Raw genomic sequence first — 21,034 nt, forward strand, 5'->3', positions numbered from 1 at the left:
TGATTGGAGGGGACGATTGTGCACTCTTTAGTGCGGCCCACACACGCCATCCCCTGAAACACACACCACAACGAGGTTCAGATTCAGATTCTAGAGAGCATTTGATTGGACGAGCTGAAATGATGTCATCAAACGTGTCACTCTGTACATTCTGAATGCAGATTAGTTACATCTTTTGGAGCACAAAACATAAAACAAACAAACGAGAAATGAAAACACTTACATTTGAAATAAAACTGAAATAACACAAAAGTACTAGATTGGAAACTAAACTTAAATTTAAAATAAGTAAGTGTGAGAGTGTATGTGTTAGTGTGTGTGTGTGTGTATGTGTGTGTGTGTGTGTGTGTGTGTGTGTGTGTGTGTGTGTGTGAATGTCAAACCACCAGATGGCAGCAAATACACTGTTTCACTCAACTTGACATGAAAAAAGTCAGAAAAAAAGTCTAAAATTTTAAGAATACTAAATTTTATTCAGAGACTGAATCTGAGAAATTTGTTGCAGATGCTGATATATCTCTGATGAGATGTTTGTGATGTAAATCAGTGAGATCTTTCTAACAGTTCAGCAGATACTGACATAAACACATGTAAATATGAGTCTCCAGTGATGTCTCTCAGTGAGATGAGATGTAAATGATCCACATATGAAGAAATAAACTCTCCTCTGAAGATGTGAGATGTTCTGGAGGCTTGTGAAGATCATTCCTGCGCTGAGGAACAGTGAAAGTAAAGCTTCTGGAAACAAACGCTCCTCAAAAGATCCTGAGGATCAGATGTGAGACTCTAAAACATGATTGATGGAGAATCAAGTAAAGCTGAGCTGCTTCAGTCCAGGAAGAGTTCATCTGGAGATATCACTGACCTTATTCTGACCTTTACTTGATCACAATCAGGAGAGATCTGAGTCGAGCTGAAGCTGGACGCTTGTACAGTTACACTAGAAGAGCTTTGAGCTGATAAAACACTCTGAACTCTCCTCAGAGACAGAAGACACCAGGAGATCGAGTGAGAAACAGCAAAGATTGATCATTTAGAGTCCTAGTGCATCCATGTGTCATATACAGTGCAGCAGGCTTTATAGGGTTAATGCTTGAATTCCTGTGTGTGTGTGTGTGTGTGTGTTCACACCTTGCCCCAGTCTCTCTGGCTCTCTGTAGTGGCTGAAGGCATCTTGGACTTCTTCTTGCTGGTTCTGAGTTTCTCTCCAGCTTTGACCACCTCGCTGCTGTCGTTCTTACAGGTGGGACAGTACCTGCACAGACGTCACGTGTGTGTCACGCGTGTGTCACGAGCTGCGCTGTGTGTGAAGCACGAGTGCAGTGTGTCCTCACCAGTCCTCGTCCTCTGGGATGGCGGTCAGCGGAGGGGTCAGGCAGTAGATGTGGAAGGCCATGTTACACTCGTCACACAGCAGCTGCATGTGAGCGTCCTGCTTCCCTCCACACACACAACACGAGCAGAACCGACACTCAGCGTCCGGGTCCGCTTTACAGTGCTTACACTCCGGACCCGTCTTACCTGCACACACACACACACACACACGTTACACACAGCCCAACACGCGTGTCACTGAATGTGTGTGTGTGTGTGTGCTCACGTTTGAACGGGCCATCGGCCGCACACAGTCCCGGCGCTCCTGGTTTCTCGATCCTGTAAACCTCATCCAGAAACTGCAGCTTACAATCACCAATCACATCACCCGGTCCTCTGAAACAACCAATCACAGCAGCGGCACACAGTGACATCACACCACCCAACCAATCAGAATCTGTTTTGATTTCCTTGTAATGGTTATTAGATTCGATTTCAATAAACAAACAACCCCTAATCAATTAAATCATTCATTAAAAATGTATCGATAACATTATGACACCTTTTTATTTTATGTTTTATCAATAATCAAATTAATGCATAAAATAGATTTTTTTTATATTAATACATTGATTTAAATATAATATTGAATATTTATATATTGATAACAATTAATTCATAATAAACTATTTTATTATTTTATTTTTATATAGAAAGAATTTTATTAACATTTTGCATTACTTTTACTTTTATACTTCCCATTTTAATTTTTGTTAAACATTCTTTTTTTTTTTGTCTATAAAATATCTATTTAATTTTGCATCAAGTTAACATTAATGAAAATGATCAAAGTTATTTAGCCAACTAGCTGAAATAAAATAAGTTCAACTTTCTATTTATTTTATTCCAGATAAGGTTTATTTTATTTAAAGTAAGGAAAATATTCCAGTTTTAGTTTATAAGACTAAATTATAAAACGTATAAATGAAAGAAATGGGCAAAACAAAATCTCTTGATTGTTCATAGTTTCATTAAAAAAAATCGTTTAATAAATAATATTAATGTTATAAATTATTAAATTATTATTAACATTATTACTTCTAGAACTTTTTAGAAAATATAATACCCATAATATATATATATATATATATATATATATATATATATATATATATATATATATATATATTATAAAAAATGTAAAATAGAAAATATATATAAATCATATAATTGACGTATTTCTATGTTTATAGTTTATTGTGTTTACCCGAGCAGGATCCTGACGCGGATCTCTTTGTTGGTGCGTGAGACGGCGTTGAGGCTCGTGATCTCAGCGTCGTACCAGAAGCCTCGCTCCTCAGGATTCTCCAGGTTATAGTTGACCATCACCAGGTCACCCACCTGCAGCTGGTCGAAGCGCAGCACAGTCCTGGCCCTCGGGCGAACATTATCTGCGCTCATCTCCACCACGCCGTTCTCCGGATAACTGCAGACCACAGGAACACACACAACCGTCCTCAGCTACAGACACCTGCAATAATGACTGTTTTCATACAGGTTTCCTCAACACTCCCTCTGTTTGTGATTGGTCAGTCAAACAGATAGTCCCGCCCCCGAACCCACTCCACTGGTCAGGAGTTGACAGGGTCGATCACACAAACAAACTGATCAATGTTCTGAAAATCAACCTAGAAATGTAAAATTAAATCAGGGTTCCCTCAAACTGGGGTTCGTGAGTTGGAAAGCTGATAATGAATTAGTCATAAAAATGTCAACAACAAAAAAAACACTTATTAAAAATTCATTAAATTACAAAAGTGTCAAAATAAAATGAAAAAAGTAAAAAATAATAATAATAATAATAATTTCAAAACAAAACCAATCAAAATAAAACACTACAAATTCATAAAACCATCAAAGTCAAATAAAGACAAAACAATTACAATTAAACACTAAGTAAAAGCTAATTCAATAAAAAAAAACTATATTTTAAGATGAAAAACAATAAAATAAAACAAAGTTATTTATATAATAAAATCATCAAATAAAACAATTAAGACAATTTTTGTTATTAAATCATAAAAAGCAAAAAAACTGAATCAACAACAAAAATTCATAATTAAATAAATCATAATAAATATATAAAAGTTAATTAAACAAAATCTTAATAAAATCTAAATAAATAAAAAAAATAGTTTTTCTCACTAAAAGTTATTCAAATAAACAAATATTCAATTATTAGTTTTATTTAAAACAACAGTTGTTGTGGGCAGACAAACTGTGTAAGTTCTTAGTTTTTCCAAACATTTAAATAAATAAACTATCATTAAAACGTATTTTATGATTATTTGTGTTGAAAACCTTTTAAAAAGACTAATTATTTTAAATAAATAAAATAAAACAATATTAGTAATGTTAATTATTTAAATGTTAAAAAACCGGAAACAAATAATAGTAGCTACTGAATATAAATATATATAAAAAAAGAATAAAAAATATGATGTCAGTTAAAATGTTTGTATGTTATTAGCATTTAAATAAATAAATAAATAAACTATATTTTTCTTTAAACAAATTTTTATTTAAAACGAGCCATTTAATTATTATTATTTGTTTTTACGGTTTTAGCATTTCAGTAAACAAAAAATATTAATTAAACACATTTATCTATTTATTTATTTATCTACTTAAAAACTAAAAATAATTTTAAGTACCTTAAATATAAGTAGAAATGCATGTATGAAAAGCCCTGCTCTAAATGAATCCAGAGATGCCTAGTCTTCAGCTCGGTTTCCCAGCATGCTTTGCTCTTGGCATCGACACACTCACGTATTCAGAACACATCGCATCTCACAGAAATATAGCGCGTCCACTCCCAAATAGCACTCGGAAACTGAATCCAGTGAGAATCCGGACAAGCAGAAAAAAACAAAGAGACTTGCTTCCTTCCCATGATGCACTTACTCTTCATATTTAATGTGGTAGGAGACGTGCTCAGGACCCGGTTTGGACGTCGACGGTTCGCTGCTGTCTGAGTTTAGCGCTGTGCTGTGACTGGATGCTGCTGATGATGATGATGAAGGGGCGGCGCTCGTCTCCGTCTCCAGCTTGCAGTGACTGCGTTTGCTGGGTCGGCCCACCCTGGCCACAGGGGGCGCTGTTCCCGCTCGGCCGTTCTGTCCTTTAGAGGCCGGAGAGACCTTCTCAATCACGCCTTCGAACCAGGCTCCGATGCTGACGTCCCTGCAGTCCACCAACTCATTCACCTGAACACCACACACCATCACACATCATCACCATCACCATCACACATCATCACCATCACCATCACACACCACCACCATCACACATCATCACCATCACACACCTTCACACATCACACAACATCACACACCTTCACACATCATCACCATCACACACCACCACCATCACACATCATCACCATCACACACCTTCACACATCACACAACATCACACACCTTCACACATCATCACCATCACACACCATCACCATCACACACCATCACCATCACACATCATCACCATCACACACCATCACATCACCATCACACATCATCACCATCACACACCATCACATCAACATCACACACCTTCACACAACACACAACATCACACACCTTCACACATCATCGCCATCACCATCACCATCACACACCATCACCATCACACATCATCACCATCACCATCACACATCATCACCATCAATAAATCTATTTTATTAACTAATATTTTAAGTAATAATAATAATTAACATTATTATATAATTATGTTGTTATTAACACTAATAATTATTGTTATTGTAATTTTTATCACTAGTATTATTATTTCAAATGTTAGAATTTACACTTTGGTTTTGGTGAATACTAAATATTAAATGATAATTAAAAATAAATAATAATTAAAAAAATACATAAAAACAAAAATTCTATTGATTGACATTATTATTGTCTATAAAAATATAATAATAATAATTACATATGTTAGAAATTAATTGCTTTGGTTTAAGTAAATAATAAACATTAAATGATAATTAAAAATTAAACTTATTATAAAATAATATAAAAACAATTACAAACGATTACATTTAGATTATTATTGTCTATAAATAACATAATAATAATTCCATATGTTAGAATTCATGCTATGGTTTTGCTACCTGACTCATCTTAATATTAAATTATAATAAAGAGATACTATTGTTATTATTAATGCATTTTATGTTTCATGGCACTTAGCAATTTAATGTTTTAAATTAAATGCAATTAATTAATTTTAAATTACATTGATAAGAACAATATAAAAACTTAAATTATATTTTAGATTATTATTATTTAGTGCAAATTATAATAATAATAAAATTATATATTATTGTCATTATTAATGCGTATAAAAAAAATTGTAGCACCTTCAATTCAATTGTTAATTTTGTGCAATTAATCAATTCTAAATTCAATTAATAAAATAATAAATAAATAAATAAATATAAAAAAAAACATAAAAAATACCATAATAATTATTTAATTATATTATGTTATTATACTTTATATTATTTTAGAATTAATATAAAAACAATGTTAAACAACTCAATAATTCACCATAAGCTGTATGTAAATGTAATAAGTAATTTTCCTACAGGAGTCAATGACGACAGACTCCACAATCATTTCTAAGAATCACCTCTGAAGTATTTTAAGGACTGTATGTCACAAGCTCTTACTCTGAAGAGTCCGATCCCGGGATCGATGAGGAGTGTCCGGCTGGAGGTGGACGGCTGGCTTTCTGGAGACGGACTGCAGGGCTTGGACCCGTTTCCGTTGCTGTTGGCGACAGTTGCTGGGGAAACGATTGTTGTGGTGGGTGTGGCTGAGGTGGGGACAGATGCTGTGGTGGGTGGGGCTACATCACAGGCCACGCCCTCGCCGTTGTTGAGGGAGGGGCTGTCCGGGGGGTCAGTCTGCGAGCGAATGAGCAGCTGGACGATGTCATTAAGACCAACGTTGTAATCGAAGAGCGTCTGGCCATCTTCCATCTACAAAAAACAAAGTGTAAAAAAATTAATTAGTTCGCTAAAATAAGAAATGCATCATAACTTATTTGCATAGTCATTTATTTGATAAAAAAAATACAGTAAAAATAGTGAAATATTATTCTAATGTAAATCATCTGTTTTCTGTGTGAATCTGTGTTAAAGTGTAATGTATTTCTGTGATGCTCCGCTGTATTTTCAGCATCATTCCTCCAGTCTTCAGTGTCACATGATCTTCAGAAATCAGAATATTATGATCATTTACTGCTTGAGAAACATTTCTGATTATTATCAGTGTTGAACACAGTTGTGCTGCTCAATATTTCTCTGGAAATCATGATGCAGTTTCATTCAAAATTTAAGATACTTTTAAAAAATACATATTTTCTCATCAAAGATGCCATTAATTGATCAAAAGTTACAGAAAATACATTTATAATGTTAAAAAAAAATTATATTTAAAATAAATGATGTTCTTTTGAACTTTCTATTCATCTGTGAATCCTGAAAAATAAAATCTGTTGTGTTTCCACAAAAATATGAAGCACTGTTATTTTAAATTGTAATAATGTTTCATGAAATTACCGTTTTACTGTATTTTTTTTATCAAATAAAGGCAGCCTCGGTGAGCAGAAGAACGTTTTATAACACGAAAAATTTTATTATTATATTTAAAAAATATCTATTTAAATATTTGGTTTTGTCCTCCATGGTCACACACACACACACACACACACACACATATATATATATATATATATATATATAAAACGATGTACAGATAAGGTCCAGACACACACACAGACACACACACACACACACACACACACACACACACAGACACACACACACACATATATATATAAAACGATGTACAGATAAGGTCCAGACACACACACACACACACACACACACACATATATATATATATAAAACAATGTACAGATAAGGTCCAGACACACACACACACACACACACATATATATATAAAACGATGTACAGATAAGGTCCAGACACACACACACACACACACACACACACACATATATATATATATATATAAAACGATGTACAGATAAGGTCCAGACACACACACACAGTAGGCATCTATTTCACAGTCGTTGTGTGTTTTATTGCAGTCTGAGACTGAAGGGATTCGTCTTCTGCTGAATCATCACCGCAAACACAGAAATAAAGGAGCGTTAGATTAGTGATGGCGGCTCCAGAGCGTGTGTGTGTGTGTGTGTGTGTTGCCACAGCAACCCCCCAGGATCCAGTGCACACACACACACACACACGATGGTGTGAGATATCAGCGGTGGATTCGCTGGTGGGTCTCATTAGAGAATCAGAATCAGTTTCTGTTCTCCTGCTCCAAACACTGTTTCCTGCTTTATAACGCGTGAGGACGACACACAGACAACGCTTCGACACATCGTGTTTCCTTCGGTCTGCTCGACTGACGCCTCAGCGCCCTGAAACCATCATTTGTGACGGAAATCTAATGTTCCTGTGTTCTCCTGCACCTGGATGAGTTTCATCCTCTGATGAAGACAAAAGAAGAAACACTGGTAGCCACTGATTTCCATGGTATGGAGAAAAAATACTGTGGAAGCCAATGGCTACCGTCAACATTCTTAAATCCCTTTAAAGGGACAGTTCACCCAAAATTGAATATTACCCCATGATTTACTCATCCTTAAGTCATCTTAGATTTATATGACTTTGTAATGTCAGAACAATCCAATCGGAGTTATATAAAAAGTCCCAGCTTTATAATGGAAGTGAATGGGTGTTTATTTTTCAATAGTCCAATAAAGCGCATCCATCCATCATATAAAGTGTCCCACACAGATCCAGCGGGTTTTTGGCCTTGAGACTTCTTTAAAAAACATTAAAAGTTTTGCTGATCCCAAACTTTTGACCAGTTGTATATACAATGGATTTATGCGCTTTATTGGACTTATTTTGGACTACTGAAAAATAACACCCATCCACTGCCATTATAAGCTTGGAAGAGCCAGGACATTATACACACCTCGGATGATTTTCGATCTTCCCAAAATATCATATCATGATCTTATCACACAATCACGATCCACGATCTGAATCGCTTTTTATTAAAGTAATAAAGTGATTCATTCAAGAGCGGCGAGAGATTGTCTTGAGATTGTTTGAGTAACATGATTGACACACACAGGTTTATTACGCTGCTGTCACTTTAAGACTCAATGCACAGATCTAATATGAAGCAAATCATGGGCTAATTTACATTTTTGGGTGAACTATTATTATTGGATGGGAGGAGCTACAAATAGTGTTTAGTAATGAGAACGGCATGAATTGATTCTTGGGATATAGATTGGTTTTCCTCCACATCTCACGTGTGCAGCTCAATATAAACCTGTGTTGTAATTAGAGTTGTTCCGATTCCGATACTAGTATCGGAAATATCTCCGATACCACAACAAATTCTGGCATCGGCATCGGCGAGTACATGAACCCATATACCGATCCGATACCATTTTCTTAAAAAAGACCTAGTTATGACCGCAAGCTTTGCCTAACCGCTGCACGGTTCTTCTTCGCTGCTCAAAATGCATTGAAAACACAGGAAGTTGTGCTGTGTTGCCACAAGCAACCCCTGTTTAGAGCAGCGAAGAAGAAATGAAAACGCGTTAGCAGCCCTTATCTATATATGACTGGATCACTCATCACATTCTAAACTGCCAAAAGACAGTGAAGCCGCTACTATATTATAGATCAGTGGTTAGCAGTATGTCTCTGTAGTACCGGTAGTTACAGACTCTCAAGTATATTCAGTACCGGCAGCTGCGTTCAGTCGCTTCCGTGTAAGTCAAAACGCAGGGCTCCAGACAGTAGCCGAATATATACTAGTGTCTGTGAATATTAAACTGCAAAATACTATTTAAATATTACTCCCGCAAAATCTACATCTCTGTGGGTGACTGGCACAGATGCGCGAGAGCTCGCTGTTTTGTAGTCTCTGCTGTGTGTCATGAGGACACGAACGCATAAACCGTCACTTCATGAGAATTTACCGTTTCATTTGAGAATACTGTCATATCATAAACACAGACACTCAAAGATCTTCATGGCAGCCCATTAAAATAAATGTTTGGTTTACATGAGTAAATTGACAATATATAAAGCTACTGTTGTAGCCTACAGTAATAATAATACATCTCTATAATAATAATAATTATGCCTAGATGGTTGCTTGTTTTTTACTTGTTTTTTACTTGTTAGAGATTATCTGATTAATAGATCTTTTTTTATATTCCTAGACTTATTTGTTGCAGTTTTTTTATACAGTTATATTGTAAAACTTAAATACCTTTTTTAGTTTGCGGTGTTAGATTTTTGGCTGCATTTGAAGTTCTTTTTTGCATAAGAAAATAAATAATACTGTCAAATTCATGTTAGATAATAAAAATACTGTAATAAATACAGTAGTTCACCATGTATTTGTTCATGTTTTATTGAGGGATCTGTCTGAAGCACACCATAAAAAAATTCTAGCAATTTACACAGGGCTAGTAGTATATACAGCTGTATATACAGATATACACCCAGGTATCGGATCAGTACTCGGTATCGGCCGATACCCTGAGCCCAGGTATCGGAATCGGTATCGGGAAGAGAAAAAGGGTATCGGAACATCTCTAGTTGTAATGCAAATAAATAAAAGATGTTTGGATTTCAGGCTTATTATTATTAATACCAATGCTTAGTTTGTGGTTGACTATCATTTTTAATGAAAAACACAACAACAACAACAACTCATAAGAAGAAAGACACACACACACACAAAAAATCACCTTTCAGTGTGTTTTAAAGAGAAAACTGAAGATTGATGAATTGATGAAAATCCTGTAAAAACTACTTGTGGTGCTTCATGTGATTTCTGCAAACTCTGATTTCTTCTGCGGTTCTCTGTGAGGTGACAGATTCACCCAAACACAAGCGTGTTAATCCTAAAAGCGCTGACATGATCCTGAAGGTGAAAGAGTGTCTCCAGTGGAATTCAGCTGAAGTGGGGAACGAGAGAGGACTGCTGGAAAATGACTCATGTTTGTTTTCCCGTCCAGATTCCAGATAATTCCCGCAGAAACATCTCCAGACTCACACGCTTCCATTACTCACGAGTGTTTCCCTGAATCTCTCGCCCCGCTGAACACACACCTGTAAACACGCTTTACACAGTTAAACCCCACTGTAGTGTGTATTACTGACTCTGTGTGTGTGTGTGTGTGTGTGTTCTTCTCTGGTTTAATCTGGCGAGCCGCCGGAGCGCTGTGAGCTCGTCCTGTAGTAAACTGGGAGCAGTTTTACCGCAGTATCGCCAGTAAACAGACTTCGATGTGTTCGATCTGAGCGTGACCTACTTCCTCTTTCTTTCTTCAATTCTTCACGAAGGGGGGGGGGGGGTCCTCACATATCCCAGAATTCCATGCTGGGCTCTGCAGTGGTGTTCATTCCCTGCTCGGCTAGTTTGAGTTTCCATCTTTGTTGGAAGGAAAAGCACACGTGTGTGTTTACTCTCACACATGCATTTTTGCAACCAACAGATTGTCAAATGCACCACACACACACACACACACACACACAGCGACTCGTGGCTGTATTGGAGGTTGTGCAGCGCTCCAGTGATTTACATAACATCATGTCTTCTCACTGCGCTCAAAATGGCGCGGCGTCAGACAGAGCAGGACTACAGCCAGACGACAAGAGCTCGCTTCACACGCTTTAATGAGAGCTCAGACCGCTTCTGTTAGCAGTGTGTGTGTGTGTGTGTGTGTGTGTGTGAGTGTGTGTGTGTGTGTGTGTGTCTGTGTGTGTGAGTGTGTGTGTGTGTCTGTGTGTGTGAGTGTGAGTGTGTGTCTGTGTGTGTCTGTCTGTGTGTGTGTGTGTGTGTGTGTGTGTGTCTGTCTGTGTGTGTGTGTGTGTGTCTGTGTGTGAGTGTGTGAGATAGTGTGTGTCTGTGTGTGTGTGTGTGTGTGTCTGTGTGTGTGTGTGTGTGAGATAGTGTGTGTGTGTGTGTGTGTGTATGTCTGTCTGTGTGTGTGTGTGTGTGTGGTGTGTGTGTGTGTGTGTGTATGTGTGTGTGTGTGTGTGTGTGTGTGTGTGTGTGTGTGTGTGTGTGTGTGTGTGTGTGTGAGGAAAGGACGGCTGGTTTTGTGTGGATAGGAGAGCAATGTGTTTCTGTTTGTGTGTGTTTGTGTTCAAACTTGTGCATCACTTGTGCGTTAGCCGGAGAATAAACACTCTCACACTCACACACAAACACACACTCACACTCATATACTGTCCCATACACACTCTCTCACACTCATACACTCTCACACACACACACACACACACACACACACTCACACTCATACACTCTCACACACACACACACACACACACACACTCACACTCATACACACACTCTCACACTCACTCTCTCACACACACACACACTCACACTCTCACACTCACTCTCACACTCACACATTCTCACACTCATACACTCTCACACTCATACACACAATATCACACTCACACACACACTCACACACTCTCACACTCTCACACACACACTCACACACACTCTCACACTCTCACACACACACTCACACACCTTCACACTCATACACTCTCCCACACACACTCTCACACTCATACACTCTCACACACACACACTCACACTCATACACTCACACACACACACTCACACTCATACACACTCTCACACTCACTCTCTCACTCACACTCATACACACTCTCACACTCACTCTCACACTCACACACACTCTCATACACACTCTCACACTCATACACACACACACACACACACACTCTCACACTCATACACACACTCTCACACTCACTCATACACACACTCACTCACTCACACACACACACACTCACACTCATACACACTCTCACACTCACTCTCACACACACACACACACACACACACACTCACACTCATACACACTCTCACACTCACTCTCACACTCACACACACTCTCACTCACACTCATACACACTCTCACACTCATACACTCATACACTCTCACACTCATACACACAATATCACACTCACACACACACACACACACTCTCACACTCATACACACACTCTCACACTCACTCATACACACACTCACACACTCACACTCACACACAGTCTCACACTCATACACTCATACACACTCTCACACTCATACACACAATATCACACTCACACACACACACACACACTCTCACACTCATACACACACTCTCACACTCATACTCTCATACTCTCAGACTCACACTCATACACTCACACACACACACACTCTCACACTCATACACACACTCTCACACTCATACTCACACTCATATTCTCTTACTCTCAGACTCACACTCATACACTCACACACTCACACTCACACACACACACTCTCACTCACTCTCTCTCTTCTTCTCTAGGTGATGATGTGTTGTTGTATGAGTGCTGACAGAGGTTTACTCTGGTGATTGACACACTGATAACCCAATGCATACATCAGTGTAACATCACACACACTGCGCTAGAGAGGAGTGTATGAACGGAGGAGATCATGAGCCGGATCTGACATGGGTTTGTGTGAATGTGTGTCACAATCCGACCTCAGACTGAACTCACACTCCAGAAACTTCCTCAGAAAACCAGATCATGACACACACATCACTCCACAAAAGCAGCTCCACGTGACGACAGACCGCAGCTGACAGAAGCACAGAGGAACACAAGTGCACTCAACAGTGAACACTGTCTGATGATGAAGCTACATCACTTTCAGATGCTACCACTCAACTATTGATGCTGACTGTATTTACCTGTATTTGTGTCTTGTTAACAAGTAAAAAAATTCTTCAAAATTATGAAAGCAAGATGAATGTATAAAATCAAAAACTGCTATTGTTATTATTATATATATATGATTTTATATCTATTATATATTTCATTTTCTATCAACAAAATTAACATGATAAATAAATATGAATGAATTCAATAAATACATCTAATTAGAACTATATATATATATATATATATATATATATATATATATATATATATATATATATATATATATATAATGAATATGAATGAAATCTGAATAATGCACACAACAAAATTACTAAAGCTATAATTAAAATTCTATTTATATAAAAGTTTTTTAGGTCAAACTGAAGAACTTATACAAATAAAACGAAAAAAAAAAAAGACAAAATAACTAAAACATTAACAACATAATGTATTCAAAATATTTACTCATATATTATAGTAAATAATTGTACAACTATATACTATTAGATTATTTACTAGTAGATTAATGATGTTAAAAACAGTTTGTAGCATTTTTATGTAATATAAATAAAACTATATAAAATAAACCTAAAAACATTATTATACATATATATTTTTTAAAAACTTAAAAGTGTACAACCTTTTTTAAATGGAAACAAAAAAAGTATTAAAAACTAAAAAAAATTAGAGTACATAATTTCATAACTATACTAGAGTATTTAATAGTTATTTACTGATACAAAAAACAGCTGTTTGTAGAAGACCTATTATGTCCCTTTTTACAAGATTTATAATAAGTCTCTAATGTCTGTGAAGTTTTAGCTCAAAATACCCCACAGATCATGTTTATAGCTTCTTGTTTAGGATACGAGCCAAAACAGCTGCTTTTTTGTTTGTCCCTTTAAATGCAAATGAACTGGTAATCCCGCCTCCCTTTTCAGAAGAGGGCGGAGCTTCAAAAGCACATGCTCTGGCAAAGCAAGAGCACTTCAACTGTACAGTGCAGGAAAGGCACTTTTATGAATAAAAATTACCACATAGATTTTCACCATTAAAGGCTGGTTGTTTCACACACTGCGGCCATACAACAAATTATCAAAGTGATTATTGCATAATAGGTCATCCTTAATTTTCTAGCAATAAAATTTAAGTCTGAAACACAGCGAAATTGCAAAAAACTTGAGCTAAATTAAAAACTGAAAATTTCAAAACAAAATATTACAGAATGTAATAGTAAAGCAATTTATAAAAAAAGAAATCACAAAGATTTGAATGGGCTTTTATTTTAAAAAGAAATTATAAAAAATATATATTCTTTTAAGACATAAACAACTAATTACTGTAACTTAAATTAAAGGCAGAAAGTCTAAAAATACAATTCTAAATATTAACAAAATATTAAATTACAGTAAAATCATACTGATTTTAAAGTGCTTTTATTTAACCGTTAAGTTTCTTAGAGCATTTTACAATTTTGCCCAGTGAATTATGGGTAAGAGAGTGATGCGCGACAAATGTTAATAATATAATTAACAAAAAACAAACATAAATCTAAAGATTTTAATTAAATGAAAATTTCAGATGTATTTTTTTTATATTAAAAGTATATATTTTTATAATATAAAATATTTAACTATACTATAAAAAAAACGAAAGACAATAAATAAAATATCAAAAGTAAAATTAGATGCAATTATAAAAATGAAACCTTTAGTCCACCTCAAAGGCTAACTGAAAATGAAACGGTAATAAAAACTAAAATAATATAAAATATATATATTAAAAGAATATATAATAATAATAACCCAATGTTTAAGACTCATCAGAAGTAACACGCATTAGAATCAGTTTGAATCATTTCAGTAAATCTGCTCATTTCAATGAATCGATTCCAAACACAGTTCTGATTCATTTACTGAATCATGCACAAATCATCAGCGTGTGAAAGTCAAAATTCAGAATTTTCTTTTCGCATAATTGCAAGATAAAAACTTGCAAATCAGATTTTTTTTCTCTCTCAGAATGATAAAATATAAACTCATAATTACGAGAAAAATATATATAAAAAATGTCGCAATTTTCTTTTCTTTTTTACAGTGGCGGAAACGGACTTCCATACACTGATCCCGGAACGTATTTTCCAATTAATATTATTATGCATATTTTTTATAGGTTTTAAAAATTTCTAAATATATTTATGGTCACATTTGGGGGTCCGTGACATTTAAAAGAGTGAAACTCTTGATTTAACCAGTATGAGTGATGCTAGTTAGACTACTGTAAATCACACACATGACGCGTGTTTACATGACGCGATCGTTATTACGGATCGCGCGCCGCTCTGAATCAGGAAGTTTTCTGTCTGAATCCGGATCCGTTGCGAGAAGCGGATTCCCGTGCGAGCGTCTCTTACCTGTTTTCCTCGGTAGAAGAGCCTCTGCTGCTCGGGCTTGACGTTGAAGATGTCGCGGATCTTGACGCGCAGCGACTCGATCTTCGTGAGGCGCGACAGATCCTCCACCGTCCGCGTCTCTTTGCCGTCGATCGTGCGGATCTGGATCCACATCGTCGCTCCGCGCCAACCGACCGACGAGCGTCAAGAGCAGCGCGAACGAGCGCGGAAAGTGCGTATGTTTGGGGGGCGTCGGGGGCGTACGCGCTCCTCTGCGGGAGAACGCGCGTCACGTCAAGTCTCGCGAGGCGATGGGAACTCTCGCGAAATGTAAATATGGGGGGGGGGGGCTGTGCTTTTAAAGATATAGACACACTTTAAAAAACGTTCTAAAGAGAAAAACTGTCAAAATGAGATTAATAGATCATATATATCTGAATAAGTAATAAAATAAATGAATACAAACAATAATAAAGGCTTCTAAACAAATTAGAGATGAGATTAATATAGCATAAGATTGATATATGTGTATATGTATTTAAATAAATAAAAAGCAGTAATAAAAAACATTTACAAATATTGGAGAAAAGTTGTAAAAATAGAAAATTGATGAATGAAATAATTACATAAAATAAATTAAATTAGATTACAATAAATCAATAATTAAAATAACATAATGATGATGAAAATGTGGGAAAGGGAGATACATTTTTTTTTGCTATTTGTAGAAACCGTAAATGTTGGTATTTGATGAGTTTATCTAAATCAGTTTTTGATTATTATTACTCAGTTAATCTTATTAAATATTAATATGTAATAGCATACTACTTTATAATTAAGTATAAAGATATAATAGTAGTGTATTACAATTATAATTCTTAATAGCAATATTTATTAATTTATTATACAAGTTAATAGCAGTATGTCACTTCAACTAATCTGAATTTTTGCAAGTTTCTGTAAAAGCAAGATCTTAATTACAATAAAAAAATATAATCTAGAATATTCAAATTAAATGTTAATATTTAAATATAAATCTTGTGCAATTACTCAGTATCTAAATAAACACAACAGAGATAAATAATTGTTATTTTAATTAAATGAATAAGACTAGATTAAAATTATTAAAAAATAAAAATTTAGATTCTAAAATAGAATAACGACTAGACATTAAATGATTGAAAAATAAAAAGTAAATTAGATTGGAATAACAACATTAAAAAGATGTGACTTTTTTGTACAGCATAGAAAAATGAAACATTTTAATGTTAAGAAATGAATCTCATGTGGAATACAAAACACATCTCACACGCTTTAAATAATATTTTTATTATGACAGAAGCTGTACGTGTACCACTACAGAGAAGGAAAATAAACTACGGAGAGAGCACAGCGACACACAACAAACACTAAACATGCTTCTGACACACAAACTCAAGAGCTTTGGAGCGTCTGTGTCCTTTCCCTTCAAGGTTTGTACCAGTCGAGAGAAATCAGGCACACGATTCATCCCCAAAATACTACAAACGGCATTCCGAGGTAAAAACGGACCATAAACGATGAACAGAAGAGCCTCAGAAACCTACAATCACAGGCTTCGACATTAAAGAGCAGAAATAAACATCCAAACCGAATGCAGAAATGACCTTTTGTACATTCCAGAACATCAGAGAAACAAAAACACAAGCTTTAAAAGCGAACCGATTCACTTTAAATGAGTCAAACAGCACATGAACGATTCTTCTGCTCCGTCTGAAGCCTGTAGACGATCAGAGCGCTTCACAGGACGCAGACGGAGCAACGAGAGGAGGCTAGTCTTCATCAGAGGAATCCCTGTCAAAGCTGTAGGCCATGAAGAGAACGTCAGGTCGAGCGGGGACCAGAGCGTGGCCCGGTTTCACCATCTCAAAGCCCAGGAAGCTGAACGTACGCATCAGTTTCACTACAAGAGAGGAACACACACACACAGGTCAGTGCGCGCACACACACACACACGAGGTCTGAGCAGAGTCTGACATACCTCGGTCGTCTCTGTTCTTATAGAAGCAGACGAACACACTGACGACCTTCAGATGTTCTTCAGCAAACTCCAGCAGAGAGACGAAGCTGAAACACACACACACACGTCAGATTAACACAATGTTTAAATACTATTTGGAAAAATCTTTTTTTCTAGTTGTTGTTCTACCGTTTGTGTTTATTTAAAATCTATATTGTATTCTGTATTTTATACAAAATATAACATTTATTTTTATTCCAATTTGTATTTATTTAAATCTTTTAAATCTCATACTTTTTTTTTTTTTAGCTTTTAACCTAATATTTAAGTCTCATCTTATAAAAAATAAAAAAAGTCAGTGTATTATATTTAATTTCTTATTTTAAAATAATTTGTATTAGATTTATGAATTACACTATAAGCATTAAGTGTATTATTTAATATTTTATCCAATATATTTTAATCCAAATTCAAAGAAAACTATATTTTAGTTTCATTATTTGAATCTAAAATTATCTAATTTGTATTAATTTAAATCTCACTTTTAATATTTAAATGTAAACATTTATTTTTATCGATTATATTGCTGTAATATTTTAATCTTTTTTTTTTTTTTTTTTAAATCTTATTTTATTTTTGTTCTCTAACCAATTCCACAGATCCCAGCACACTCTCGAGGACCGAGAAACTCAACTCTAGATGTTCGGGTGGTTGCCGGGGTGTCGTGTGCGGTTGCTAGGCGCTCACCTCTCTTTACTGCCCTCTGGAAACGGTTCGCAGGGAATCTCCACGAACAGGGCGGGGCCTCGAAGCACCGCCTCCCATTCAATCACCCGGGAAACAGTGGGCCGGCTCTGGAAGTGCAGTATCCGGGGGCGACCGGCCCCAGCGGGCTCTTCAATAACAGTCAACTTCCTGTCCTGAGAGCCAATCAGAAGACGTGTTTGTTAGGGACACGAATCACTTCATATCTGCGTTCGGTTCGGTTCTGTGATTGGAGAACTTCTGTTTGACTTAACTAACATTCATCAGTGACTTTCTTTTTTCTCTAGATTTTTACTTTGTTAATAATAATTACAAATAATAATACAAATTAACAAAACTAATACATATTCAGTAGAAAACTTCAAATAAATTATAATTTTCCAAAAACATGTACATATATTTATTGTATTTTATTAATAAAAAAGCACCTCAAATACTCAAATTACTATCATTCACCCCAGTTTTCTGATCGCACAGGTTTCTAAGTACTTCCAAAATAATGTTTATGACTTTTAAAAAAATACAATTAGAAATATAAACTGATATTTAAATCAAGAACTAAAAAACCCTTGACAATTAACAGCTTGGAGAGCGTAGCTTGTAGTGTGCAGTGTGAAACTTGTAGAGCGTAGTATGTAGTGTGCAGTGTGTAACTTGTAGTGTGTAGCGTGTAGCTTGTAGTGTGCAGTGTGAAACTTGTAGAGCGTAGTATGTAGTGTGCAGTGTGTAGCTTGTAGAGTGTAGTATGCAATAAGTAGTATGCAGTGTGTATCTTGTAGAGTGTAGCTTGTAGTATGCAGTGTGTCTCTTGTAGAGCGCATTATGTAGTGTGCAGCATGTATGTAGTGTGCAGCATGTAGAGCGTAGTATGTAGTGTGCAGCTTGTAGAGCGCAGTATGTAGTGTGCAGCATGTAGAGCGTAGTATGCAGTGTGCAGCTTGTAGAGTGTAGCTTGTAGTATGCAGTATGTATCTTGTAGAGCGTAGTATGTCGTGTGCAATGTGTATCTTGTAGAGCGTAGTATGTCGTGTGCAATGTGTATCTTGTAGAGCGTAGTATGCAGCTTTTAGAGTGTAGTGTAGACACTCACGGAGTACAGCTGCTGCGGTGGTGGTGCCGCGGTGGATGCGTGATCCCGTGCTCCATTCCCTCGCCCACCTGGGATCTTCAGAGGTGGGTGAGGGGCATCAGGAACACCACAGAGGCCCCGGACCAGTGGAAGTACTACAGCACAGCGACAGACTGAGAGAGAAAGAGAGAGAGACACACACACTTCATATCTGTTCTGTCAGCAGGGACACACACAGTTTCACAAACATTAGCTACAATCTCAAGCTCATCTCTTTCCAAACGGTTCTCAAGCAGATCAACCCCATGTAGTACTATGTAGGATAATTAATAATGGTTATTGATACAATGTAATCATTATACAAGGTCAGCATCAAAAGATGTTACAAAAAAGCAGGAAGAGAAAATTCAGTAAATATGTCTTACCTTATTGCGGAACACATAATTACCATAAATATTTCACGACATTCTTTTCAAGGTCACATGCAATCAAGCCACGAAAAGTGAGTAATAAAAGTCACGAAATATAAATTAGCATAATTATGCAATACACGTCACTGTTGCATAATTTCTCATCTAAACTAGCTTCCAATCTAATTCAAACGGACAACACTATATAAAACACAGTACAACACTACATAACCAACCAAACATATCTGAATAACTAAACATGTCGGCGTGATCAAAGGCCCGAGGCGGATGACGTAATGACGGCATCTGTGACGTACGTGCGAAAACGAGGCATTCGACGTCAAATCACAAAACAACACGACTTGATTAACGAAATCAACACAGTATGAGCGTTAATCTATCGAAAATAGTCATATACCGCTGAATGGAAATATTGAAAAACAATCGGGTGTGTGAATGTGAGTTTAAATGGGTACATCCGATTAGGCCACAGATGCTAGCAGCTGATTTCAATCAGATGGATTAAAATGTATCATTTTAACATGACACGGATCATAAATAAGGGGTTGCAACACTTTAAAGCTGTAAAAGTGTCACGTGCTGTGTTGTTGGTTGCAAATGTTAAACGCGATTAAAAACCAACCGCTAATATTAGCATTAGCCTTAAAGGCCCTGAGAGAAAATAACTCGCGGTTGAAAATTAAGACAACGGCTCGCACTATTATGACTCTATAAAGTCATATTTACAGTGTGTGGATTATGTGAATGGTTGAATGTGTGTGAACGAGCTGTTAAAGAGGTGAAAGTCTCTCACCTCCCCATCATGTCGTTAACACTGTTGCTGATCGCCTCCATGATGATGCTAGTCTCACACGGTTTATTTCCTTCTTTCTCGCGGGCAAAGCAATGACTGTTTAGGATCCGCTGGAGGTTGGATTTTACCATCCGGCCTCGGGAGAGTTCACGGCGGCTGTGTGCTCGTCTGCTGTCGGCTGAGAGTGAGGAGCTCAGAGGCGGGACGCGACAAAAACACGCTCCGCGCTACTACGGCGAAGGCGCGGCTCATGAATATTAATCGAGCCGTAATGACGTCACGTAGCGAGTGGCGCTACGCATCGTACGTGCACCAGAGCACATGCTTAATTAATATTCAAAAGGAACGCTTTCAGCCAATCGGCTCGGTCAAGCGTG

At 36.5% G+C, this 21,034-nt stretch overlaps 1 protein-coding gene and 1 pseudogene across 1 annotated transcript in view; both read right to left on the reverse strand.

Moving 5' to 3' along the window:
• LOC113080771 (E3 ubiquitin-protein ligase UHRF2-like) overlaps positions 1 to 15,902 on the reverse strand; it is a 21,335-nt gene extending 5,433 nt beyond the window's left edge. The window contains exons 1-8 of the mRNA XM_026252823.1: positions 15,622 to 15,902; positions 6,053 to 6,364; positions 4,279 to 4,580; positions 2,582 to 2,800; positions 1,601 to 1,710; positions 1,335 to 1,521; positions 1,132 to 1,255; positions 1 to 53 (exon numbers count right to left, since the gene is read on the reverse strand). The exon at positions 1 to 53 is cut by the window's left edge and continues 55 nt beyond it. Coding sequence (XP_026108608.1) covers positions 1 to 53; positions 1,132 to 1,255; positions 1,335 to 1,521; positions 1,601 to 1,710; positions 2,582 to 2,800; positions 4,279 to 4,580; positions 6,053 to 6,364; positions 15,622 to 15,774 — 1,460 coding nt within the window. The 5' untranslated portion in view covers positions 15,775 to 15,902. The remainder of the gene's footprint in view (positions 54 to 1,131; positions 1,256 to 1,334; positions 1,522 to 1,600; positions 1,711 to 2,581; positions 2,801 to 4,278; positions 4,581 to 6,052; positions 6,365 to 15,621) is intronic.
• Positions 15,903 to 16,908: 1,006 nt separating this feature from the next.
• Positions 16,909 to 20,900, reverse strand: LOC113080751 (ornithine decarboxylase antizyme 2-like; annotated as a pseudogene).
• Positions 20,901 to 21,034: the final 134 nt, after the last annotated feature.

Source organism: Carassius auratus, unplaced genomic scaffold (assembly GCF_003368295.1).
Source record: "Carassius auratus strain Wakin unplaced genomic scaffold, ASM336829v1 scaf_tig00031959, whole genome shotgun sequence".
In the NCBI taxonomy this organism is placed as follows: Eukaryota; Metazoa; Chordata; class Actinopteri; order Cypriniformes; family Cyprinidae; genus Carassius; species Carassius auratus.